Source organism: Cnephaeus nilssonii (assembly GCF_951640355.1).
Source record: "Cnephaeus nilssonii genome assembly, chromosome: 15".
Taxonomy (NCBI): Eukaryota; Metazoa; Chordata; class Mammalia; order Chiroptera; family Vespertilionidae; genus Cnephaeus; species Cnephaeus nilssonii.
Window position 1 is genome coordinate 12,789,855 of NC_137086.1, and position 27,572 is coordinate 12,817,426.

General features: G+C 47.4%; 1 protein-coding gene across 1 annotated transcript in view; it reads left to right on the plus strand.

Moving 5' to 3' along the window:
- Positions 1-27,572, plus strand: part of PLB1 (phospholipase B1) — a 130,679-nt gene that overhangs the window by 19,011 nt on the left and 84,096 nt on the right. The window contains exons 3-10 of the mRNA XM_079792562.1: positions 16,011-16,072; positions 17,985-18,057; positions 18,906-18,964; positions 20,565-20,605; positions 21,131-21,174; positions 24,052-24,142; positions 24,453-24,504; positions 26,327-26,413. Coding sequence (XP_079648688.1) covers positions 16,011-16,072; positions 17,985-18,057; positions 18,906-18,964; positions 20,565-20,605; positions 21,131-21,174; positions 24,052-24,142; positions 24,453-24,504; positions 26,327-26,413 — 509 coding nt within the window. The remainder of the gene's footprint in view (positions 1-16,010; positions 16,073-17,984; positions 18,058-18,905; positions 18,965-20,564; positions 20,606-21,130; positions 21,175-24,051; positions 24,143-24,452; positions 24,505-26,326; positions 26,414-27,572) is intronic.

Consider the following 27,572-nt stretch of genomic DNA (forward strand, 5'->3'; position numbering starts at 1 on the left):
TTTTTTTCTCATCAGTAATATGGAAAGGCCACTGCCAATGACAAGCACATTTTGATCATCCTATTGATGGTTTTCGTTTTTGCTGCAAGGACAGAGGAAGGCAGGTGTCAGGTTGATCAATTCTAAAGGATTGCCCACATTCTTTAGTGCTGTTGGCCCTGATGGGAAGAGTGGGCTACCAGGCAGGGCTTGGGTTTCTCCCGACCCAAGGGTTAGGAGAAGGTTGTGCCTCTGCCACAGTCCCTCTGTCCCCTTTGTCACCCGACCCCTGGCTCTCCCCTCCTCCCTTGGTTTAGAAAGATAGAATCCTTTAAACTGAGGAGGGCTTTAACGATGCCAGGTTAGCCCTCCAGGGAGAGGCCTGGGCCCTGAGTGAAAGCACTTGCCTGGAGGCCACAGAGGAAAGAAGGAGGCATGGGACAGCAGCCTGGCATGGCTGGGTGCAAGTGCCGGTCCTGCTGCTGCTCACCTTGGACACCCTCTGAGTCTGGGGCTGTGTGTGCAAGGTCGGGGGGGGGGGGTGCAAGGTGGGGAGCATTGAGGTAGGGGTGCAAGGTGGGTGGGGTGTGAGGTAGGGGTGCAAGGTGCGTGGGGTGTGAGATGGGAGTGCAATGCCTGTTGTACTTATTGCACAGGTGATCACATTCCCTAATTGCTAATGAGGCTGCAGTGCTTTTTTAAAAAAATGTTTGTTGACCATTTGAATTCTTCTTTCATAAAGTACCTGTTCAAGCGTGTCTCCCATTTTTGTATGGGTTTGTCCCTTTTTCGTTGGTTTTTAGGAGTTTTTGTACATGCTGTGCACTTGCTCTTTGTTGTTGTAAGTACGGCAGATAGTGTATATTCTGAAGTTCATCTTTCCACTCCCTTTAGGGAACGTTAGATGAGCAAATTCCTTAATTTGGGGGGGGGGGGGCGGGGATGAAAACCACCCAAATGAGAACAAATGGAGGCTATTTATTCAGAGGTGGCTATAGCAAGGGGTCAGCCACTGTCACTTGTGCTGGGCAGACTCCAAGGCAGGCAGGGGCGTGGGAGAGCTTGACAGTGAGAAGGGGGAGGCTGCAGGGGTGCTCTGGTTGGAGGCTGGACGCCTCTTAGGTCAGTGGTCGGCAAACTCATTAGTCAACAGAGCGGCAAACTGCGGAGTTTGCCGCTCTGTCGACTAATGAGTTTGCTGACCACTGACCTAGACTCTCGATTCCAATAATTACAGGCTGTTGTTGTTCCTTGTGATGAAGCCCCTCTAGGGCCCAGGCTGACTGCTGAGGGTGGTGGGCGGGCTTCTGGGCTGGGCTGCTGCAGCTGTGTGGGCGCTCGGAGTTCCGTTGTCAGCTATGGTCTGGCCTTTGTTCGTATATTCAGTCTCTCTATTTCCAAAGTATTTCATCTTTTCCTTCATGGTTTGTGCTCTCTGCTTCTTATTGGAGAATCCTCTTCGGCCTCGCAATCATGAAGATAGCCTGTATTTCCTTCTAAAAGCGTTACGAATTGATTTTCTCTTTCGGGTCTTTAATGCATCTGAATTGACTTTTGTGGCTCGGGGGAGAGACAACCCCAATTCTATGTGGTACTTTGCGTGCAGGTGCCTAGTTGTCTCGGCACCATTTACTGAGCAGTTGTGTGCTCACAGCTCTAACCAGCCGCCTCTGTTCATATGTAAAGGATTCCCATGTGCCTGCATCTGTTTCAAACTCTGTTTTGCTTTACTAGGTCATTGGTCTATCCCTGTGCCAACAGCACATTGTCTTAATTCTATAGCTTTATAGTAAGTTTTATTATTCGGAAAAACAAGTTTATTTTTCCTTCTTTATTTGTTTTATTGTTATTAATCCTCACTCGAGGATATTTTTTCATTGATTTTTAGAGAGAGTGGAAGGGAGAAGGAGAGTCAGAGAGAGACACACACACTGATTGGTTGCCTCCTTCACGCAACCCAACCAGGGCCAGGGACCCTGCAACCAAGGTACGTGCCCTTGACCAGAATCGAACCTCGGACCCTTCAGTTCGTGGTCTGACACTCTATCCACTGAGCACAACGGGCGAGGGCTATTTTTCCTTCTTTTTAAGGAGTGACTTGGCCCTAAACTTTCATACAAATTTTACTATCCATGTGTCAATTTCCACCAAACAAACGAAAACCCTGTTTGGATTTTGGTAGAAATTGCTTTGAAATCTATGAACCAAGTTGGGGGAAATAGAGATCTTCACAATATTGAGTTTTCCAAACTATGAGCATGCACTTAGATCTTTAATGCCTCTCCAAGTTTTATCGTTTTCTCTGTTCAGGCCTTGCAAAGGTGTCTTAGGCATATGCCTTTTGTTGTATGGTAAACAGATATTTAAATTTTTATTTTGAAAGTGTTTGCTATTGGTGTCTAGAAATAAAATTGATTTTTATATATTGATTTTGAACCCAATTAAACAAAGTTTAATGTTACCTGTATATTCTTTTGGATTTTCTATAGACACATCCTGCCAATCAGGACAGTTCTGTTGCTCTTTGTCATCCCTGTACCTTTTCTAGCTTCTGCCTTACTGTGTTGGCGGGTACCTCCATGACAGTTTTTACCAAACGTGGTGGTTGGAGGTATTCTGATCTTATTCCCAAGTGGTTTTTTTTTAAAAAAGTGTTTAACGTTTTGTCAGAAAGTATGGTGTTCACCACTGACTGTTCTATAGATAACTCTTTATGAAACCCAGAAAGCTCTATTTTATTCCTAATTTTCTAACCGTTTTTAAAAAATCATAAGTGGATGTCAAATTTTATCGAATATTTTTCTGCACGTATTACGATGATTGTATGATTTCTTTCTTTAATCTGCTACTGTGGTGAGTTAAATTAGTTGACTTATCAGTCACTGATTATTAGATTCACCAAAGATCACATATTGCATTTACTTCTTCTGCCTCTTTAATCTCTTTCAATCTAGAACATTTCGTTAGGCTTTTTTGTTTCGTGTCGTTGAACATGTAGGCTGGCTTTTGTCGTGTGCACTTCAATTTGGATTTGTCCAAATAATTTCTGTATTGCTAGAATCAGATTAAACTCTAGGGCAGAAATGCAACATAGATAATGTTGCCTCCTAGCTGTGCCACATTAGGGGATACACCTGATGTTGGAAATACCCTAATTGGTGATGTTAAATTTGATCATTTGTTTATGGTGGTGTCTGCCAGGTTTCTCCCATGTAAGGTGCCTTCCCCCGTGTGACTTATGTTATCTGCAGGGAGATGCTGTGGTACCCTGTGACTGTTCTTATGCCCAATGGTATTTAGCCTCCACTGATGGTTCTTGCCTGAATTATTACCATGAGTGTAAATTGGTGACTTTAAAATGTCTACTACCTCTTCTAATATTGTTAGTTGGAATTCCTCCATAAAAAAAGAGATTCTCTTCCCCACTCTTGGTATGTTTCATCTTTTTAATATACAATGGACATATAGATTCTTTTCTAAATCAGTGTGTTATAACTCAGTCCTGTCATTATATATTTTGATGCTCAAGTTATTACAGATTTGGCTGATGAGAGCTCCTATCAGTTGATTCCTGTGTCCCCAGCATTTTTTTTTCTTTTGTTAATCCTCACCCGAGGATATTTTTTCCACTGATTTTTAGACAGAGTAGAAGAGAGGGGGAGAAACAAAGAGAGAGAAACATTGACAAAAGAGAGACACATTGATTGGTTGCCTCCCACATACGCCCAGACTGGGGTTGGGGATGGAGCCTGCAACCTGCCCCTGACTGGAAACGAATTCGAGACCCTTCAGTCCTTAGGCCAGTGCTCCAACCACTGAGCCAAACCAGCTAGGGCCCCATCAATTTTTTAAGCACTTTTTTTTAACTTAATGGAACAAGCTATTCCAAGCTAATCTTGTATTTTTTCTATCTCAGCCATGCAGTTAGCCATTTCTTCAAGGTTCTAATTGGTAGGGGATTTTGTTTAGAAACCAAGATCTGGGCGCTAGGGGTGTTCATTGCTGCTGGAAAGTCATTATGTCTCAGCCCTCTCAGTGGACAGAGCTAAGAAAAAATCATTCATACAGTCATCTCTAATTTTAGTTAGAACTAGTCTTTTGTCTCCTTCCCCCATTCCAGATTTGTTGGTGTAGTCAGGGTTATAAATATCAATAAATTTATTCACTTGCCAAATCCTAAGATACATACATCATAATATTAGAATTATTACAGCAGTAGCACCACCACTACCAAATGAAGTTCTTTGTCTTCGACTGCACATATCCCACTCAGGGTGTCTAATCAAAACACTTTGTTCAAAATCACATGGATTAACTTTTTCTTTTGTTTGTTTGTTTTTCGTTTTTTTTGTTTTTGGTGTGGTTATGTTCTCTGTTTGGCATATAGTCAATTTTATCTCTGTTTGTATTCAGTTATAAGATTTCTCCCATTCTTGTTGATTTTTACTTTATTTTAAAATATATAGTTAACATATTAACTTGGTTCAAAAATCAAAACTATGTGAACAGATAACCTAAGAGAAGTCCCCTCCCCTTCCCTAGCCTTTCCATTCTATTCCCACCCACCCCTGTAGGTAACCAATTTCAGTATTTTCTAATCAATGTTTCTTTTTACAAATATCCTTATCTTTTTCATTTTTGCACAAAGATAACCTACTATATCCATTTTCTGCATCTTGATTTTTTTCACTTAGCAATGTATCCTGAAATGTTTGTTTGGTTTCCTAACTTTACATGCCATGTCTTCTAGATTCTCTTCCAACTTTAGCACCGTTTTGCCTTTCTGTGCTGTATTCTGAGTAATTTATTGTTACACGGGACCCTGTTTGTTCATTCTTTCAGTTGTGTCCAATTTGCTGTGAAACCTGAAGATCTCAAGATCATTGAAGATTTTGAAAATTGACTTTACTTTCCAAATTTAATTTACATTTAGTTATTTACTAAGTTTGCAATATTGTTTTTTAAAATGATTTTGTGTTCCTACAAATACCCTCAAGTGTATCTTCTTCTAAACATAGTTTTAGAATATTTGTCTAATCATTTCAGTATCCAAAGCCTTTGATCTGATTCTGCTCTGTTCCTGGATGCCTTATTTCTTTCTGTGCTTGATTTTGTTTTGTTTTGTTGTATTGTGAGCTGCTCAAACTCCTTAAAAAATTATTTGTGAGATACTTTGAGGCCTAGGATAAAAATGTCTGTGTTCAGGGACTATATATGTGTCATTCTGTCAGGCACTGGGGACATTATCATTTGAGGATCATTTCAAATTAAGCTCATGGTGTGATTTTTAGAACAGCCAAGCTCCACATTAAGCACTGTGCATATATAACAGCTTCCCTTTAAGAGGGATGTACTATTATCCCCATTTTACAGATGAGAAAACTGAGTCTCAGAAATTAAATAACTTGCCCAAGGTCATCCAGCTAATAAGCACAGGAGTCAGAATTCAGTCCTGAGTCAGAGTCCAGAGCTGGGACCCTTGACCACCACCCTGCATTACAGTCCAGCCCCAGGGAAGAAAGAATTACAACTGGGCTTTATTTAAGCCTTGACATCGACAAGGAAAACAGATTCCTGCTCTGAAAGTTTGGGTTTCTAAAACTGAAACATCATTATCTCAAAACTGCAATTGGCAAAAGCGAGTTAGCAAAAAAATCACTGTTTCTAAGAAAAGACAACTTTCACCTGAATTTTGTTTTCCTGGAAATGGTCAGAAGCTCTCCAGGGGGTTGTCATGCCTTGGTAATGCCCCTATGCCAGGCACATCACCGCAAAGCCAAACGTGGGGAACAAGTATCTCTTCTGTTATCAGCACAAGTGAAGCTAGTCAATGTTCGTTTTACAAGGGCCCAGAGTCCTTCCTCCTTCCTGGAAGTTGCTAGCCCAGCCTTCTGGAAATACGGTCATGCCAAAGAAGAGTTGGAAGCAATCTCAGAGAACTTCCGGTGGCCCAAGTCCTTCCAGTTTTTGATAAGAGATGGGTGGGGACTTGCTTGGGTCATATGCCTAGTTGGTGGCATCCCCACCCAGGTATGGGGTCTTCTCTGGAGGCTCAGGAGTCCTGCCTGCCTGGGATGTCATCTGTACCTTGTAAAGTTTTAGGACTTTATTGTCAGTCATTTTCATCAAGCTGCGTTTTTGCTGCTGTCAGTCAACTGTCTGAGCACTCTTCTAAGAACAGGAGTTAGGCTGAACCTGGCTGGTAGATCATAAACCAAATGTAAGGAACCCTCTGGGGAGAGAGGGCTGATCTGCATAAAATCACTGGAGCAGAATTAAGTACCAAAATAGGTGCAAGTAGCTGTAATGAAAACACCAGGATTCAGAGAACTGAGAGATGAATGTGGGCTGGGGAAGTTTCATGTGGGAGGTGAAACTCGATTGAGCGCTGAAGGCTGAGTGGGATTAAATAAACACAGAGGAACAAGGAGGGCATGCAAGTGTGGGGAGCAGCACCGCCAAAGGCAAAGTGGGGGCCCAGCACATGGGCGTGAGGAGCAGGGGCAGGCCTGGTCTGGGTTGGTGCTGGGGAGGCAATGAGTTACATAAAGGGGAATTTTGAAATCCCAAGACAAGGAGAACAATAGAGATGATCATGATGTCTTTCGGCTTGAAGAGACTTCTGAAACGATTTAATCCAAATCTTTTCTTTCACATTTACAAAAACGGAACCCTACAGAGGTAAAGTGACCGGCCCCAGGTCACCCTGCACTCTAGAATTTGAATTTGCTAGAGCGGAAGTGGGGGGGGGGGGCTATTAAAGGTTCTTCCGCAGGAAGTAGCCTAATGCAAGTGGCATTTGGGGCAAGATGTGTCCGTTGGCTTCAGACGTAAAAGGTCATGAGTCGAAGGAGACAGCACACTGGTCAATCAGTATGCCCAGCTCTGGAGAGCCCAGCAGTGAGTGGGCTGGGCTCTGGGAAGGCCCGCGCATGGCAGTGAGAAACTGCTCCTTTCTTCCCACCAGAAAGTCCCAGTCGTCTCCGGGAGGAGAGCTTCCTGAGGGGGCACACAGTTCCCTAAGAATCCCTTCTGGTTGGAGCTCACTAATCATCATCACGCCCCACCCCCAGCTTTGAGGGTGCCTTATCTGTCCCCTTTAACGTTCTGGCCCTTGGTGGCTGCCGCTGGGAGGGGTCACAGAGGATATTAGTGTAGGAGGAGTTGGGGCTCCAGGCTGCTGCCCAGGCACCACCTGTTCACTTTCACCACGGGACCCCCTTCTTCAGGGTCTTCCTTCCTGATTCTGGGTCTGCCTCAATTGTCCCCGGGAGGAAGTTGGGGAAAATACAGTCGAAAAGCAAAGCATTCCTGTCTGAGGTCATAAAGTCAGTCAACAGCAAAACTCACATCAACTTTGAGTAGGTTCTCTCCTGTTAGGGTGTTCTCTAGAGCCTCCTTGCTGGTCTAGGGGCACGGGGTGTGGTTGTGGGATCTTGGGTGACATGAGTAGATGAAGACATGAGGGTGCACTGGTCTCTGGTTGGAATGGGATCTGAAATGGGTGGTGATGTCTCCCTGCGGTCGTCAGCACAAGGCGTGGAGTATTTAGAGATTGGTGGCGTGGCTGTCCACATCACCTCTAATGCTTCTTGTCATCTCATCAGACTAGAGGTTGTGTCTACCCAGGGGGCTGTGACGGTGTAAGTCCTATTGGCCACAGAATAAATTCCCATATGCTGGGAACTCGAGTTATAGAACAACATCCATACTAATAAGCCTTTTTATAACCTTGTAAAAAGGCCCTGGTGTCGGGGAAAGCATACCGGAGTAGGTTAAAGAGACTCGAGCTCCACACAGGACCCTTTTAGTAACTTGCTGAATGGTCTCTGGCAAGTTTGCTAACCTCTCTGGGGTTTAGTGTCCAGAGGTATTAAATGAGATGACCTCAAAGATCCGCCCACCTCAGCCATTCCAGAATTCTAAGACAAACATGCAGAGGTCAGACTAGCTCCCCAGAAAGGCTGTCTGGCCCTCCCTGTCACCTTCCACTGACTTCGGCATGTGACCCCGCAAGCTAACATCCCGTGTTCCTCGGAGCACCGGGAATTCTCCTGTTGGAGCAGCAGCCAGGCGTGACTCATGGCTTCTGACTCGGCTCCCACCACAGTCATGTGCCTGCTCACAGGTGGCCAGCAGCAGCCCACGGGCCCTGGGTGCGAGTGGGAATGACAGTGAAAGCCCGGCAGCTTCCAGTCCAAAAGAGCACAGGGGACAAACATTGGCTGACTTGGACCCTCCCCTTCCCAGCTCACTGCTTAGTGGGTACGGGGGTTGGGGGGGAGGGTGAGGGGGGTGCAAGGCCTGCCCCGCCCTCAGTCTGTGTGAGCTTGGTAGAAGTCACCTGGCCTCTCTGAGCTTGTAAAACATGCCCACAGGATCCTATCTGCCTCCTCTTTAGGGTTGCTGTGAGGACATTATACACTTTCAAAGAGCCCAAGAATGTAATGTACACTGAAGAGTGGACTTAAGGCCACATGTGTTGGCCTTGACCCTCCTCCCCACTGCCCGGGGCAAGCACCTTCCTTTCATCCAGAGAGACCATTCACCCCTCGCATGTGTACGGCCCTCTCGTTCACAGCACTTTCTTCTTCTTTGATCCTCAAGACAACCCCATGAGGAAGGAAGGGAAGCCAATCTCACCCCCACTTTCTAGATGAGGAAGTCCAAGTTCAGAGAGAGGAGCCCTCTATCAAGGTCACAAAATGGCAGGGCCAGTCCAGTCTGCATCTCTGTTGTGGGGCTATGCAGCAGGCCATGTGCTGGGAATCACTGCTCCAGGAGGTACTTCCCTGAGGGAGAATTGGGTGTGACTTCTGGGAGCCAAGGCCTGATGCTCTAAGGCCCCTTTGTCAGCTCCAGGCCCTCCCTGGTGGCTGTCTCCACTGAGGGTGATTGATCTTAGCCAAGCCTGTCTCTTAGAGTGTGCACAGATGTCTTTCTCTTTCATTCCCATCAGGGTGGAAAAGTACATGTTTTTTTCCCTTACTGACCTTATGGAGGTGAGTTGTGTGGGGTTTGTGTGTGTGTGTATGTGTGTGTGTGTTTTTGTTTTTGTTTTTTTTGAGAGCTCTAAGCTTTTCATAGATCCATGAGCTTGGGCTAAAACCTTCCAAAAGGGAAAAATTCCCTTGGGATTTCTGGATTGGGTTCAATCATGTCACAGGTGCTTTGACAATTTTTCCCACAGTGCCTGAGGGCGCTGTGGGAATAGGCAAGAAACTTTCTTCCCATTTACCTGGTGGAAAGCAGAGAACCAGAGAGAGGGCCCATGCCATTCCAGGATTCAGTGGGGACCGGACCAAGGGGTCCGCAGTTTCCATGTGGGTCTTCAGGTCTAGACATTAACATTGATTCCAGGTGGAGCTTCTTTGTGACACCCCAGGGCAGTCAGTTATCATGGATGATCAAGATCTTCAAGTTGAAAACGTGAACTATATAGTTCTATGAGGAAAACCCAGAATATAGAGCTGGGAAGGGTCTGAAAAATGGTCTATGCTAATCATTTCTCTGACACTGAATTATAATAATCGTAACTAGCAATTACTGCACCTTTACCATGTGTCAGACACCTCCCCTTAGCATCTTTTTTCTGATTTTCCCAAGTGATCTATTTAACACTTTCAGTGTTTCCTACCTGTTCTATGATCTTTTCTCCTTCCTCTCCTCCTCCTCCTCCTCCTCCTCCTCCTCCTCCTCCTCCTCCTCCTCCTCCTCCTCCTTATTCTTATTCTTATTCTTATTCTTATTCTTATTCTTATTCTTATTCTTATTCTTATTCTTATTCTTATTCTTATTCTTTTTCTTCTTCGCTTCAGTTCCCACCACCCTACCCAACATTAATAGCTCATTGATTATACATTTTTTTTTGTTATTTTGGCATTTAAGACTACAACATGCATCCTTGAGTTATTAGAGTCTAATATCAGTGTAACTCCATTTACTCCAGCCAAATCTGCTCACACAGCAATGTTACATATATTTTTAAACTCCACACTATATTATTTTTATTTATTTATATTGGTGTTGGCAAGCTTTCTCTGTAAAGGGCCAAATGGTAAATATTTTAGGTTTTGTGGATCATATATGGTCTCTATCACATATTCTTCTTCTTTCCATCTTCCCCTCCTCTCCCCCCAAACCTTTTAAATATGTAAAAGCAATTCTTATCTAGAGAACCACACAAGAATAGGCTGTGGACAGAGTTGACCCTATGGTCCATAGTTTTCTGGCTTCTGGTTTTTTTGTTTGTATTTTTTTTTTACAGTAAATATTATTTTGGATTTCCCTTCATATTTATTCTTTCTGTTCTTTATTCCTCTGGAACCATTTTCCTCTTAGCATTTTGAAAGTGTCATTCCACTGTCGTTTGGCCTCCATTGTTTCTGATGATGAGTCAGCCATTAATCATCATGTTGGTCTCATGTATTCAAAAAGTTGCTTTTCTTCTGCTATTTTCAAGATTTTTCCCCCTTGTCTTTAGAACTATGCCTAGACATATCATTTATTATAGTTGATGTGTCTTGGTAAAACTTTCTTTGTGATTTTCCTACCTACGGTTTTGTTTTTATACAGCTTCTTCTATGTATGGCTCAATATTTTTCATCAAATGTGAGAAATTTTCAGTCATTATCTCTTCAAATCTTTTTCTGCCTCTTTCTCTCTCTGATTCTTCTAGGAATCATTACCTGTATGTTTGTATGCTTGACAGTATGCACAGATCTCTGAGGCTCTGTTTATTTTCCCCTCTATCTTTTTCAGAAATGTGCTTTCTACTGGTCTATCTTTACATTTACAGATTCTTTTTTCTGCCATCTTAAGTCTGTTGCTGAGCCCATCTAGTAAATCCTTCAGTTATTATACTTCTCAGCTATGGAATTTATTATAAGTATATATTATAGCTATGTAAATATATGTAAAAGAAGATATATATCTCTTCTATTTATTGAGTCTTTTGTCTACATGTTTTTCTGTAGTTCTTTGAACATAATTTTTAAAATTATTTTCAACCCATAGCTGCCTTGAAGACTTTGCCTGCAAAATCTAACACTGAGCCCACTCAGAGCCAGTTTCCATTCATTGCTCTTTTTCCTGAGCACAAGCCTAACTTTTCAGGTTTGAGGCATTTCTAGCAACTTTTGTTTGATAACTGGACGTATTCGATAAAATTTAGCAATTTCTGGATTCAGCTTTATTTTTCTGGGAGTCGTTGGTTTAGTTCTTAGGAACTTGTCTGGACTTAAACTGTGGAATCAGTCTCCCTCACCTATCCTGCCACTGATGTCTTCTTTGCTCAGTTTATTATTTCTTGTGTTTATTTTTTTTTTAACCTGGAATCCTAGGGGCTCAAGCCTGGGTCTACATGGCTTTGTGATCAGCCAATGGTTGAACAGAGGTCATGCTCAGACACCCGGCATTTGTAAGGTTCTGTTTATTGGTCTATGAGTAGATTGGAAAATAAACACAAAATTGCAGCCAATTCTCATTTCTCATTCCTTTACTTGTACATAGGGCACTTGCAGGTTGTTTTTTTTTTTTTTTTTTTTACCACATACATAGATTTCCAGTCAGCCCAGAATACGTGAGAGCATATTTCAGTTCTCATTGCCGGGGTTTCCCTGTTAAATATCTGATCATTTCACCTCTAATCCCAAACAGGGAACAAAACATCAGGCTAACAAAGCTGCAGACATTATCCATTTATTCCCCCATTAGTCCACCACTTTTCACTTTCTGTTGTTGTTTTGTTTTTCTCTCTTGGTTTCTGTTTATTGTGTGTTGTCTCCTGGGAATTGTTTTTGTTATTAAACGATAGGCACTGTATATGAAAAAGCAGAAAGATAATTTCATGTTCTGGGTGTTGCTATCTTTTTCCATCAAGGCTTTACGTTTGCTTTTGGCAGGTGTTTAGATAGAGGCAGATCACCTTAATCTAATCTGGAACCAGACGGTGACAAATATACACAATGGAATCTTACCTGTTGCGAAAGCATGGATGGACCCAGAGGGTGTTATGCTAACTGAAATAAGTCAGACGAAGACAAATACCATATCATTTCACTTATATGTGGAATCTAAAGAACAAAACAAACAAAATAGAAACAGAGTCATAGATACAGAGAACAGACTGATGGTTGCCAGAGGGGTGGAAGTTTGGGGGCTGAGTAAAAAGGTGAAGGGATTAAGAAGTATAAATTGGTAGTCACAGAATAATCACAGAGATGTAAATGACAGACTAGGAAATACCTGGTATAGTCAATAATGTCAGAATAACTATGTATGGGGCCAGGTGGGTACTTGAAATATTGCGGGGACCACTCTGTAAAGTACATGATTTTCTAACCACTATGCTGTACACCTGAGACTAATACAGAATAATACTGAATGTAAAGTATAATTGAAAACTAAAAACAACAACAACTAAAACAAGATAGCCCGGCTTTAGTCTTTTTGGAGGCTGGTCTGTTTCAAGTGCATCCCTACTCCTAGGGTCTAGCTCTTTGAGTCCCAGCTGAAAGCCCTGGACATTTACCGCAGCCCCTCCTCCTGATGGGCATGGAACTCCAATATTTCCCCACCTCCATGGAACTGCCTGAAGCTTCACAGCACATCAGCCTCCTACCTGCTGATATCTGTGGCCTGTGATTTGGCAAATGCTTCCAGGGTAAAAACAGCATCAACTGTTGGGCTTACTCTCTTTACTTCTCTTTGGCTCTTGACCCCTCAAATTCTTGCTGCATTTACGACTCTCAACAGCTTCTCTTTCTCTATCTCTCCCCCTATCTCTCTCTACCCCCGCCCCGCCTCCCTCTCTCCCTCCCTGCTCTTCAATATGGAAATGCATAATAGAATGTCTGCAGAGGAAAGAAATCAGGCCCAGCATAGTTCAGAACAGTTGCAGGAAAAAAATGTAGGGATCTGTCAACTGTCTTCAAAAATAGCCTCTTTGAGCCCCTTTAAAACCTTTTAGAACTAGAGTCAGCAGACAGGATCTCTCAACCCAGACCTGCCTCTCTAAAATAATTTTTCACTTTTGCTGTTACAAAAGTGTATTAATAATCACATCTGTCTCCTTGGATTGTTTTGATGGTAAAGCAATAGCACCGTTTATCAAAATTCACCTGTTTCAATATATACTTTGCGTAGGCAGTGGGCTAGGTCTTCTGCTTGTGTTATTTCATTTAAAATTTGTATGGAGTTCTGAGTAAGCTCGCTATCAAAAAAACTTTTTTTATAAGAAAACAACCTCATACATCAGGGGACCAATGGCTTTCTTTGAGGAGCCTGGAGGATGAGAGGTGCTGAATGGGACGTGCCTCAGACCAGGGGACAGTTGGCTGCTGGCATCTGTGTTCCTCTGTCTGTGAAGGTCCTGGCAAAGCCCAGGGCAGAAGTGTGGTGGCAGCAGCAGCCTGGTCACCCAGAGGCCAATCCCAGGTTTCCCTGGGGCCCCTGGGGCTAAGGGCTACTGCCAATGAGATGCCACCCTCCCGTTCACCTTGATGACCACTTTCTGTCGCAGCCTAGATCACGCACCGGTTGGCCAACAATGGCCCGTGCACCGGAGTCAGCCTTCCGCCTGTTTTTGTAGGACCTGTGAGCCGAGAATGGTTTTGACATTTTTAGATTCATTTCTTTTTCCACGTGGATGTCTAGTTGTTCCAGCACCATTTGCTGGACAGATGTCTTTGCTCCATTGTATTGCTTTTGTTCTTCTGTCAAGGATCAGTTCACTCTGTTCATGTGGGTTTTCTGGGCTCCCCAGTCTGTTCCGTGGGTCTAGTTGTCTATTCCTTTGCCAATATCACCCTGTCTTGATTCCTGCGGCCGGATACGACGTCTTGCAGTTTCGTAGTGTCAGTCCTCTGACTGTTCTTCTCCCTCCGCTCTCTGTTGGCGATTAGACTTCAAAACCAGTTTGGTGATATGCACAAAGGCTTTTACTTCTTACGTAGCGGGGGACAATTTGAAAAAGAATATTTCGTGACACATGAAAATTTTATGAAACTCAAATTTTTACTCTTTATAAATAAAGTTAACTTGTTTACATATTGTCTGTGGCTGCTCTTACACTGCAACAGCAGAGCTGAGTGATTGTGAAAGAGACCGTATGTTCTGCAAAACCCAAAACACTGACTGTCTGGCTTTGGACAGGGGAAGTTTGCTGAGCTCTGGTCTCAAGTTGGGCAGGGACTTCGCTCGTTGGTTGTGAGCATGGCCCATGAACCAGACCGCCCATTTCCATCTTGCCATCATCATTTGCTAACTGTGTCACCTTTAAAATGCTGCTTACCCTTGCTGGGCCCTTATCACTAAAGGGGGATTAATAGTATTTAGCTCATAGGGTTGTTAGGTTCAGTGAATTATTTCATGTAAGTGTTGGCTACCACGAAGATTATTATCCTGGCTTAAAAAGACTGTCACCAAAATAGTCTCAAGTCTCCGCCCTGCTAATTCATCTGCCTCACTGCGCCAAGTGATGAACATGCACTACACCTTAGCACTCCTCTCTTCAAAGACCGGTCCTGGCTTGCTGTTGCATGGAGTAGCCTGGCATTTGCAGATCCACAGGCCCTCTGCTGTCTGTCTGGGAAGCCTCATCCACCCGCCTCCCCTCCCCCTCCCCTCCAGTTACAAGCCCTGTGCTCGGCCTTTCCCAGGGCTCTGTGCTTGCCCACACCTTGGCGCCTTCCCATCATGTGGCTCTTTCTGCCCAGAAGCCGCCTTCTGGGAATGTCTAAAGGGTCACTGAAATCTGAGGGCAGGAGACAGCCATCATTCCTGTTAGGAGCTCTAGCATAGAAATCAGTGCCCGACCTCCCCGTGGACAGGAAATGGAAGTACACTCTTGCTCCTCATCAAACTCCAGATAACTTCTTTTCAGGGTCAAAAAGTAAAGCTGCAGAAGAAGGCCGGGGTGGAAAGAAATTAAGCCCTGTTCCCCAAGTCAGACTCCCTCTGGCATTGCCCAATGCCCTTAGGGGTTTCACATGATATGACCTTACATGGTAGGACCTTACATGGTAGGACCTTACATGGTGTCCAGAGCAGGGAACTGGGTGGGAGAAGTCAGAGGAAGCAAGGGACCAGGATCTCTGAGTCACATCAGAATCATAAATGCATCGTGATTATGTAACAACATGAAAAGTGCTTATTAAAGGGAGCTTGCAGGATACAAAATTGCATCCACATTGACTACAACTGAATGAAAAGTGTGCCTGGTCGGACATGAGAGTGTCAACACATGACATCACTTTTGGTTGTAGGGGTAGTGGCACTGTGGGTGATTTTTTGTTGTTTTTGTTCCTATATTTAGAGGGCTGTTAATTGTACTGTACTATTATTTGTATATTTAAAAGGTCAATGCTTTATGGGAAAACACATTAATTTGTACACTTAGAGGGGTCTTTTTTTTTAAACTAAAAAAGAAAAATGTTTTAAAAGACTGCCCCACAGGAAGCTGGGACGGGTAGTGTATCTGCCCTCTCCCTACCTGACCTTTCTCCCCTTCACCTGCATTCAGCAAGACCCCTCGAGACAGCCCCTGCCCAGCCATTGTGTACAGTCGTGGCTGCTGGGAATCCCATGAGGAGTTCTTCTCCTAAGCTCACGTCACTGGTGAGACTGTTCCAGAATGGCCTTCACCCCCCTGCTTTGTCCTGGCTCCCCAAACAACAGCAGCTATTTGTCCAACATGACCTTCCTCGAGAGTTCTGCCTTTTGCTAAGGAACCAGTAAAGGAATCTGCCGTGATGTGCCTGTGCACAGTATAGGGTCATTGCTGGCCCCTCTCAGATAACACTTTTGCTTTTCAACCTGGGGATTCTGCTCTAATCGGCTGCATTCATGGAAGTAGGGTGTTCCAAACAATGGAGGTGATAGTTGGAGGAATGGAATCTAGACTTTCCTAACACAGGGATGTTACTGAGCTGGGCACACAGCTAGGGCTGGGAGGAAGGGCAGGCAATGTACACATCTGGGTGGGAGTTAATTCCAGCTAAATAACCTGAACTATTTTTGCTTTATTTTAGGGACCACCCAGGCCCATTCCTTCCATGGAGAGAATGCACTGGAAGAGCAGCCATGGCCAGAGGTAAGGGCTCTGTCCTCTTTGAGGGGTGAAGGGGTCTCTTCCAGTGGGTAAATCCAAGTCTTTTTAAAAAAATATTTTTATTGATTTCAGAGATGAAGGGAGAGGGAGAGAGACATAGAAATATCAAAGATAAGAGAGAATCACTGATCGGCTGCCTCCTGCATGCCCCCTTCTGGGGATTGAGCCCCCAACCCAGGCATGTGTCCTTGACTGGAATCAAACCTGGGACCTTTCAGTCTGCAGGCTGATGCTCTATCCACTGAGTCAAGCCAGGTAGGGCTTTTTTTTTTTTCTTCTTCTTTTTTTTAATATATCTGTATTTATTTCAGAGAGGAAGGGGGAGAGAGAGAGAGAGAGAGAGAGAGAGAGAGAGAGAGAGAGAGAGAAGCATCAATGATGAGAGAGAATCATTAATCGGTTGCCTCCTATACATCCTGCACTTGGGGATCGAGCCTGCAACCCCGGCATGTGCCCTCACAGGAGTAGAACCATGACCTCCTGGTTCACAGGTTGATGCTCAACCACTGAGCCACACTGACCGTTCATAAATCCAAGGCTTGATGCAAGTTGGCAGGTCCCTTCCTTGAGGGAATGAGCCGGATCAGCTGTTGCCCCCAGGGATAGCCTGGCTGCCAGGCAGGACAAGGGCAGCATGACTGTATCTTCTGGAATTTGGGGCTCATCAGTCCCGCAGACTGAGTGGGTGGTTCCCAGAAGTGTCCAGGACGAGTTATAAATGGGCTGCTATCTCTATGAACCTTGAAGCAGATGCTGTGAGTTATCTGAAGGCATCTGGGTTAGGTCTTCCCAGCATATCCACAAGATAAGAGCTGAGAGTAAATGCTTTATCTCTTACTGCAATCGGTAATTCAAGAGGAATTAACTTGTGTCTTGTGATAGTGAGAGATGTGGCCAAGGAACTCATTTACTGCACGTTTCCCCCTGTTGGAGTACAGTGAGTCCTCACTTAGCACCGTTGATAGGTTCTTATAACTGCGGTGAAACCTGTAATGAAACCGGTTTTACCAGAGGCTAATTGCTGTAGACAAGAGTTACGTTTCTGTGGCATCTCATCCCTGTTAGCAGTTGAGTGAAATGACTTTATTTAAGGACCTGCGGTATCTCCTCTGCCACTTTCAGTTCTGGGGAGAAAACATATGATCTCCCTTCCCAAAGCCATTCATGTGATTCACAGAAGCAGATGCTCTGGACTCCTGTGAGCAGCTGAGGAGGCCTGAGTGGCCTTGAGGACCTGAGCACTGGCCTCCCAGCCCCTCCTCTGCTCTCAGCAGCCATCTGGGCTCAGGACACGCCAATCTGGTGAAGACTCAAGTCTCCAGTTTCAAGTTTACCCAGTTTCCAGCAGCATATAAACATAGTGCCCCAACTACCTGCTTTTGTGTAAATAATCAAATTAGATGAGAGAAAGTAGATAATACAATTAAATATATCATAGATGGATTTTCATGTAGGCACAGTGGGTCTCTTCTTTGTTTTATTTTATTTCTTTTTTATTGTGGAAAAAGGCACATAACATAAAATTTACCATTAGAATCATATCGAATGTATCATTCAGTGGCATTAGGTACATTCACATTGTTGTGCAACCATCATTACTGTCCACCTCCAGAACTTTGTCATCACCCCAAGAATTGATTTTCATGCTCCCTCCTTCTCCATCCCACTTTTTGGAGGCACCCTGACCTTCCACCTGCTAAAATTGTTGTCAAAAACACATGTCCCCTTGTACTAGGTGAACGGTATGGGGTTAGTAAGACCATGACTGTGGACAATTATTGCTTCTGGACTTTGAATGTAGACAGAACAAGTACATGCTCATTTCTACACCAGGCTTTCAGGACCTGCAGTATTTCCATTCAAGGCAGCTGATGTTTCTGATGTTTGGTTTCAGTTGCAAAGCCTGGAGAGTTTTCCATTTGTATGCGACCTGAAGAAGTCAGGACCCAATGTCCCTTCTGAGTCAGGTATGTGACCCCTGAGCCATGACTCTGGTGTGGCCCACAGAGGCTCCAGCCCTGCTTCTCTTGTACCTTGGTGATTCAAGTCTTTCCTCTTTCCCACCCCTAGTCCCTCACCCCTTCTCCTTCCCCCTCATTTATTTCTACTGTGGGGCACGGACTGACACACCAGTCAGAGATAAAACCAACAGGACCCCACAGTGGCTTGGCCCATGAGGGCAGCTTCCAGGAGAGCCCACAGGCAATGTTACGGGAACTGTTATACAAGGAGTGTAGGTAGGAAATGAATCAATGCATTTCTTAGGAAATGGCTTCTTGGGGATCCCATTAGATGAAAGGGGTTTCTAGGGAGACTGAATTCTAGAAATGCTGGTAGCCCAGGTGGTCAAGGAGGCTTGCTGGTGTACCATTCACATACAGCCTGCATCCAATGTTTACGTCTGTTCATAGGCTTTGAGTGCTGTTCTCTGGCAGTCTTCAAGCCAGTGTGATCCTTTGTGTACCCAAGTGGTTTTCATTTTAATGCTTTGCCCTCTTATTAAGGGTGGTCCAGAAACAGAGCCGTGCGATAGGTGGGAGGGAAAATGAGGCCCACAGTGACCTTCCATGGGACACCTTTTGGAGAGCCTGAGTTCAGTTAACAGTGTGGCCTCCAGAGAGGAGTGGGCCTCTTTGGAGCAGGTTCCTAGGGCTCCCAGCCGCCGCCTGGTTTTCAGCTCTCCACTCTCACGGCTCAGCCTTCACAGCTGTCCTCAGCCTGGAGGACAGGGGTCTGCCCCTTCCATTTAGCATCCTTGGCCCACATTGTGGGGAATGTAGACCCGACCCTCTTCCCTGGGTTCTTGTCGTTGCAGTCCACTCTCTGAGACCTTCTGATATTAAATTCGTGGCAGCCATTGGCAATGTGGAAACTGTGAGTATTTCAAGGGGATGGAGGTGGGAGACAGGGATTGGGATTGTTATATAAGGAGTGTCCTGCCCCTGTCCCTGCTGCAGGCTGTGCTCCCTACAGCCTCAGCTGCTCCCCCTCGCTGCAGGCCCCAGCCCACTCCCCCGTGCACGGTGGCAGCTGTGTGCAAAGTATGAGACTTCACTTAGAAACTGACCACAGACCCAATGAAATCGGCAAACAGAGTCCCTGTCCTCGTTTTCCTCTAGCTGTGCCGGGGGTGGCAAAGCTGCACGCGTGACGTGTGTGTGTGTGTGTGTGTGTGTGTGTGTGTGTGTGTGTGTGTGTCTGTGTGTGTGTGTGTGTGTATGTGTGTGGACCGGGGTGAAAGTAGAGGTTTACTGCTGGGAGAGCTGGGAGAGGGGAGATGGGGAGAAAAGAGGTTTCATGTCACGGGTAGCGCACTGACTGCTGAGCCGTGGGCCCTGCATGCTGATGCTTGCATTCCAGAGCCCAGAATGTGACACTCGCTGGAGGACTCAGAGTCTTCCACTTTGGGCAGGAAATTCACTGCCGGAAAATCACTCCGAGTCAGGCTTCCGAAGTCACGCCAATCCACGACTTCCAGTCTTTGGCCCCAGCTCTGCAAGGCTCCGTATTCATGAATTATTCAGACCCCCAGCTCCTGCCTGTCACTCAGGGCATCCTTTCTCCTTCTGTGAGCCTGAGGCCCAGAATACAGCTTCAGTCCAGGATGGTGCCCCAGCCCCAGAGTCATTATCATGACACTGACGGGCACCTCCACCTGCAGAATAAGACCTGTCTGCCCGGAGAGCTGGCTGTTGTGAGCCGAGCCTGGTGTATAAAAAGGCAGGCCTGGGAAAGTAAGACAGTGACTTTAACATGGGAAAAGCCCATAATGGGGACACTTTTGCTTTGAGTTCCCGGGGTTTTCTGTAACCAAGGCACAAACACTCACCTGTGACAGGAACCAGCACTGGTTTGTTAATTGCTCTGAACTCCCTTTTCCTCATAGAACCTTAAATATCAGATTTGTAAATGTAAAAATCATTTTCAAACTAACACTTGTGGCTCATGTTTAATATAAGTACAAATCAACCACAATACATGCATATAGTGTAAAATATTGAAGACCCCATTCACAGCTCCTATTCCTCTGCCTCAGGAGAGGTACACACACAGCACACACATGCACATGCACACACCATACACATGCACAAGCACGCACACACATGCTCATGCACACACATTCACATGCACACAGTCACAAAGCGCACATATGTACACGTGCACGCACATGCGTGCACATGCACGCACATCGTACTGCGTACACACATGCACACAACATGCGCGCACACTGCACATACAGTACACACATGCACACACATGCATGCACCTTCTATTTCTCTGGGTTCTGCCCCGCGTGCTGTGGAGGGAGCCCGCCACTCTTCCTCCCTGAAAAACTGGCCTGGGTGACGTGACCTTCCTCTGGATGTGGCTCCCTTTTAGCCGGTGGGAGGGGCTGTCTGACGGGCAGCTGGGGCCTCAGGAGGACAGGCCGGGCCGCCTTCCCGGCTGGATTGACACCTGCTCTCTCTTCCAGCTCCCAGACCCGGGGACGGCCGGTGCGAAGCAGCCGCCATGGTAACTATGTCGGGGTCACAGAGCAGCGGAGCGGGGCGAGCCTCAGAGGGCCTGCTCCGCTCTTCGGGGCCCGGGGGGAAAGGCCTCGCTCCGCTCCCTTCGGAGAGGTGTCCCTTAGGAGACCCCTGTCCCCCGCCCCCCGGCCCACACTCCCCATGCCTGTGAACCCCCCCGGAGGAAAAGCAGGAAAGGCCACACGCAGGATTCTCGCTTCCCTCCGCCATCCAGGCGCCCTGCTCTGCTCGGGGACCCCGTGCAGGGAGGGCCAGGGTCTGTCTCATTCTTCCCCGGGCCCACAGCCCCTTCCAGCTGGGGGTGCGGGGAGAAGGGCCCAGACGGAGCTGTGGGCCCCATTGGGGCGACTCCGTTGCCATCTGAGCTGTGTCTCCAACTCCAGGAAGGACAGTCAAAGAAGCGGGGCCAGGCTGAGCGGAAGCTTGTCAGGACACAGACCCCAGAGGCCAAGGGGGTCGCTGGCCGGTGACACGTCCAGTCTGACACGTGCCTGTTTGCTTCTGCTTGCAGGGTTGGGAAGAGGCCGCCGCAGGCGTGCATGGGAGTGGTGACAGGTGAGTCCTGGGCATTCGGGGCCAGATCCCAGCTTGTCCCACCCCTCCCGACACAGCACATTTTGGTAAATGACGAGAATGTACCCTATTGGCCACTTTGTTGTGGAGCCTGAGGAGAAAGGGGGAGGACAGTCGCCCCGAAAGGAGGCGTGAGAAATGTGTCTGAGGGTCTCTGAGCGAACAGGCGCCAGGAGGCTTTGGTGGGTTAGAGGACGTGGGAGAGGGGTCGGGGTGGCTGGGCCGGAGTCCTGAGCCTCCCCCCACCCCCACACACCAGCCCCCAGAGCTGGACCAATAGCACTTCATCGGCAGGAACTGCCCACCCCCCACCACAGGGGAGGGCCTGGTCTAATTTTCAGCCTCTTTCATTTTGCAATAACTCCCGTAGCTATAAATATATCAATTGGATTCAGAAAAAAAAAACACATGAAAATCAACTATATCCCACCATCTGGAGATAATCATTGTTAACATTTGGGCTACTTTACATATGAATGTGCTGATGATATGCTCTCTGTAACCTGTTTTTCTCATTTAACATCAGACACCCCTTGTGACTCTATTAAAAGTCATCCTGAAACCTCAAGTCCCTTAACGCCAGCTGAACTAGCTGGTGGGATGTTAGAATCAGTGACAAGGAAACCACCGTTCGCTCCCTCACAGTTAGAGAGAGGCGGCTCGGACGCAGTGCGTGCGCTCTGCCGAGCTGACCTCCTGAGAGCAATGGCAGTGAGGCGGCCGGTGCCCTGCCAGGGCAGCCAGGAGAGTCCCCACGGGCCTGGGAGTGACTGGGCTCCCTGCAGAGGACGGGGTGAGGGAGGCACTGGGCCTGCCTTCAGCCTCGCCCTGCAGCAGGGCAGGTGGAGACCTGGTGCTCAGCCTCCAGGATTGATTGACAGGAGAGGGGATACTGGTGGCCAAAGTGGCGGGAGGGTCCCTTGGAAAGGGTCAGAGGTTCCGAAAGAGGGCCCCCCCCCCCCCCCGACAGACTGGGTGACTGTCACAGCCCTCCTAGGTTTGGCCCTGTTAACCCTTGAATGGCAGGAAAAAAAAAATGGGGTGGTATATTTGTGGTGTCGGGGAGATAGGGTGTAGTTTAGATCCTGAAACGCAGACACAGGGGCTGTGCCTGATTTCTCAGTTTGCTTCTGTTTTGTCCTTCCCTGCCTGGTGCCAAGTCCTGGCGGCCCCTCCTTAAGCAGCGTGGCCAGGAGTCTCCCCGGGCCGGCGGTGCCGCACAAGGCAGGGCCGTGAGGACAGACCTGGCCCCTGAGTGTCCTCAGAGGCAGGACTCCCCGGAGCTGCCAGTGGATCCAGCCTACGCGCAGGGCAGGGCGGGCGGGCGGGGTGGAGGGCAGGTCCTGGGAGCTCAGCAGGTGTGTGTGTGGAGGGGGGTGGGGGGGGCCCTGAGCCAGCACAGGGGCACCAGGTCTTCCAAGGAGAAAGCGCTGGGATACCCAGACCCATGCGGTGTGCAATGGCGCCGCCCAAGCTCAGCCCACCCTCCTCCAGCCCCGGAGCACAGAGCTCTTCAAGTCTCGCCATGCCCGCGCCCACCACAGCCAGGGTGCAGAGAGGGAAACTGAGGCGGGGCGGGGCGGGGCTTTCTCCAGGTTACAGAGTCAGTACATGGCAGGGTCCCTGTGAACACAGGGGGTCCAGCCCCGCAGCCTGAGAACCCAGAGAGAGGCAGAGGACAGAGAGGACGGACAGGTGCACAGCAGAAGGAAGACACAATGACAGGCAGGTTTATGCGAAAAGAACCACGGAACTGTTGGAGCACAAAGAGGCCACACAACACAAACTCCTCTAGTTGGGAAGCAATTCTCTTTCGAAGACCTAGCGCCAGATAGGTCTCTCGCCCTCACAGCTGTCCTGATGCCCGGGAGGGAAAGTGCCCGCCCGCACCCCCGCACCACACACTCACACACACACACACACACACACTCACACACACATGCACACACGCATGCACACACTCACACACACACGTAGTCTTCCACCGGCCACAGAGCTTCCCATTTTCTCACCACATGTGAGAATGGGCTCCTTCTGCAAGCTGCTCCGGGCTTGGGAAAGGATGCTCCTGAGTTTGGGTTGAGGATGAAGAAGACTGAGCCACACGGGACCTTGGTGGCTGCCACGCCGACAAGGCTGAGTGAGCAGTGTCCTGCCTGCAGCCCAGCTTCCCACCCCGACCCCTTCCCTGTCTGCTGCCTGCACAGTGTCGGCTCCGTCAGCGGGAGCCCTTTGGATTCTGCTCCCGCGAAGCCCCCGGCACTTCTGGGTGGGGGCAGAAAGAGAGGAGGACCCGGGGGCAGTGTGTGGGGGCATCTCCCTCCCATGACACTCTCCCCGCTCTGCCCTCTTCTCTCCCGGGAGCAAGACACCACATAACGGCCCCCGGCAGCGCTATTTTTAGCGGCCCTCTGGCTGTCAGCTCTGGGACACGATCTCCACTCTCCGCTCCCCAGAGCTTTCCCACCGGCTGTCACTCTCAGGAGAGAGGGGCCGGGAGACAGCCTGCCCAGGTCCCTGTCCTGCACACTTTCCCAGGGGTCCATGCCACCCAGCTTCTCTCAGCCGGGCGACCTCGGGTGCGTTGCTTAGCTTCTCAGCCTGTCTCCCCTTCCCTCATATAAGATGCTGAGTACTGAGCCTGGCCTAGCGCTGGACAGATGTTCATTTTTAGCTCCATTTGCTCCCGCTTCCGGGGGCCTGCCGTGAGGTTGACTTCACGGCCCAAGGCCGGTGTGAAGGTCATGGTTTGGAAGAGGGTCGGTGACTCTGGGCACCTCACCCCAGAGGGGACAGTCCCTACAGGTGACCTGCAGCTGTCAGAGCCGCAACCCTCAGACCAGCCCTCCCTTTCTTTAGTCCTTTCAGACATCATCAGACACTTCAATCCCTCTGTTCTGAGGCCCGTGTGCACCCCTCACAGGAGAGTGCTACCCCACATTGGTGCTGAGTAAGTTCCTTTCCCGGCTCTCTCCAGGGTAGGGGCGTTGGGGAAGGGGGAACCTGGCAAAGTCAAAGGGGCTTAGAAATAGAGGTCTGTGTTAAGTCAGAGCCACAGTGCATCTCCTGCGCCGATTTAAGTCTGCCTGATGGGCCTAATTTTAAAAATCAGGACACGGTCTGCCCTCCAGAACCAGGGCTGGTGCACTGCAGCCTTGGACTCGGAGACGGGCTCCTGGGCGGGGGCAAGGGGCCAGCCTCCAGCCCTGCACAAAGTGATATGGAACTGGTTTCCTCCCCGCTCACCTCCCTCTGTGCAGAGACTTGTGGATGCAGGCAAAGGAGCTGGTGAGGAGCATGAAAAAGAACCAGGTAAGAACCCACCTGGCTCTGTGCCGGGGCTGCCCGTGTCTGTGCGAGGCCATCAGCCCAAACACGCCAGGCAGCCAAGGCCCTGGGCCACGGCGCCCTGAACTCCGCAACCGGGGAGGCCCGGGCCCTCCGAACGGGCTCTTCCTGGCGGCCGTCCAAACACAGGGCCACCTCTCCCCTGCACCGTGGTCCTGCCTTCCTGATGGGCTGCACGACTTCTCACGCAGGGAGGCGGTTGAGAGCGTGGGTTCCTGAGGGAGACCCGGCTACGTGGGGACCCTGAATTCTCCACCCATTCGCTGTATGAAGTTGGTTAAGGCGCTCGACCTCTGTGAGCCTCCGTTTTCCAATTTAAGAAAGGGGCATCCTAAGAGACAGGAGCACAGGACTGGGGAAGATTAAATGAGGTGTTGGATGTGCCTGCCGCTGTCATTGTCATGGAAGTGGCGATTGTTGTTCTTGTTAATTACCATGTTCATTTTAATTCTGAGGTGGAGGCCCCTGTAACACACCTGCCAGGGCCCTGGTGCCCACCTGGCTCTACCCAAGCGCTGAGCCTGGACGGCTGGAGCCAAGGGCAGCCGCTGTCTCGGTGGGCAATGCATTCACTAAAGGACGCAGGCATGAGAGCCAGGCCGTTGCAGGTCACAGGCTCAGGGCAGAGGCCGGAGATATGCCCCAAAGAGCTGGTTTCCCCTCACAAGGGAATCCCAGAATTTCTGGGGTGAACACAGGATTCTGGAAAATAGCTGGCAGGTCTTGAACCCAACCCCGTAATTTTACAGATGAGGAAACTGAAGTTCAAGGAATTCCCATGCCCTGTCCAAGTTCACACAGCTAGTCAGAGCGAAAATCTAAAGTGGCTGAGTCACAGTCCTGCGCTCTTCAACGGCATCTTGCCGCCTCTTAAAGAGCAAAGCAAATGTTTATTTTCTTGTTACACAAGTGACACATGTTTATTACAGAAAAACCAGAAAACGCAGATAAACAAGAAGAATAGTAACCGAGATCACTGCTGTTGACAACTCAGTGTACATCCCCTCCCGTATTTTTTCCAGGCACATTTATTCCAAGCACTTGTGTATAGTTTATAAAACTAGGATGCTACTCCGTGTAGATACTTTTATAACTGCTTTCTTAAGTGTGGTATTTTCCATGACAATAATTACATTTTCCAACACCATTTTAGTTGCTACACAGTGTTTCATCTTTTTTTAAAATATATTTTTATTGATTTCAGAGAGGAAGGGAGAGGGAGAGAGAGAAACATCAAAGATGAGAAAGAATCATTGATCGGCTGCCTCCTGCACACCCCCTACTGGGGATTGAGCCCTCAACCCAGGCATGTGCCCTTGACTGGAATTGAACCCAGGACGCTTCAGTCCTCAGGCAGACACTCTATCCACTGAGCCAAACCAGCTAGGGCAACACAGTGTTTCATCTTATAAGTGTTTGACAATTTGTGCCGCAATCCCCTATGTTAGACATTTATGTTGTTTCCAGTTTTTTACTGTTATAAACAGGCTTCATCGTTGCAGCTAAATCTTTCATGTATTCTTATTTCCTTACAATATGTTTTGGGAAATGGAATTGTTGAATCAAAGGGTATGCCCTTTAAAGTCTTTTAACTATATTTTGCCAAATTGCCTTCTAAATCAGTTATACAATTTGAATTTCCCACCATATAATTCTCTTTTTGAAAAAAATATATAATTATGATTTTATGGGGGTGGGTGTGTGAAATTGAAAGATATGAAAAGAAAGCCCTTTGGTATCAGGTCTTACCACTATCGCTTTTTGATGCTGTTGCCTTTTTCTTCAGCAACTTGACTTTCAAAATGACTGGAAGCTAATCAATGTGTTCTTCAGTGATGCAAAACAGTGTCACCTGTGTCCCTCCACCCAACAGGTAAACCACAGGCTGGGGGTCAGAGGGATTGCAAATGCCAGGGTGGGGGCAGAGTGAATGAACTAAACCTGCCTGATCCACACCTGGGCTGGGTCTGATGGCACCTACTAGTATTTCAGGATTTGGATGGATGGATGGATGGATGGATGGATGGATGGATGGATGGATACCTAAGGATTCAAGGAACCATATATAGGGAAAGGCATTTTACCATCTTTGATATCAGGTAAAGGAAATTGACTTATAGATAAGCTGAGTCAATGATCATTATACAATTGAGAAAAATCAGCCCCCTAGTTAAAAATTGTTTTGCCTCTCTTAACTCTGATGTCATTTAAGTACTGAATTTAGGAAATAAAGCAGGATGTGTACTCTTGTCATCACCTCTTGAACTGTAGTTCCCCATGAACTCTAGTGGTAATGGGAAGCCTACTGTTAATGCCTGTAGACCATCCTCCAGGCTCTTTAGCATTCCTGGATGCAGGACATGAAATATGTGACTTCATTTCTTATTTCTGTAGGTGACTATCTAGCCCAGTGGTCGGCAAACTCATTAGTCAACAGAGCCAAATATCGACAGTACAACGATTGAAATTTCTTTTGAGAGCCAAATTTTTTAAACTTAAACTTCTTCTAATGCCACTTCTTCAAAATAGACTCGGCCAGGCCGTGGTATTTTGTGGAAGAGCCACACTCAAGGGGCCAAAGAGCCGCATGTGGCTTGCGAACCGCAGTTTGCCGACCACTGGCCTAGCCCATTTCAGTGAAACAGACGTTTACAGGGCCTGGACTCTTTACTGCTCTCTAGTTGAAGTCTAGTTTTGTTAATGAGTAAGATGGGAAAAATCAGCTAAAAGAAGGGAAAACATGAAGAAGAAAAAACTCAAAGCCAATGACACTGCAAGGAATCTATCATCTATTTGCTGCAAATGCCTTTAGAAGCAGGGGTCGGCGTTGGGAGGGTACGCTGGCAGGAGGCTTCAGGAAACCTAAACGTGTTTGTACCTTTTGACTGAAGCATTCTTCTGACTCTGAAAGCAAAAGATACAAATAAAAATGTGTCCTTTCATTTGGAAAAAATAAGCTTTTTCCTGACTTTGGGTTCAGGGAGGAGTTTATTATGTGTGACCTTCCAGACGAGGGGCATGTCTGTAAGAGT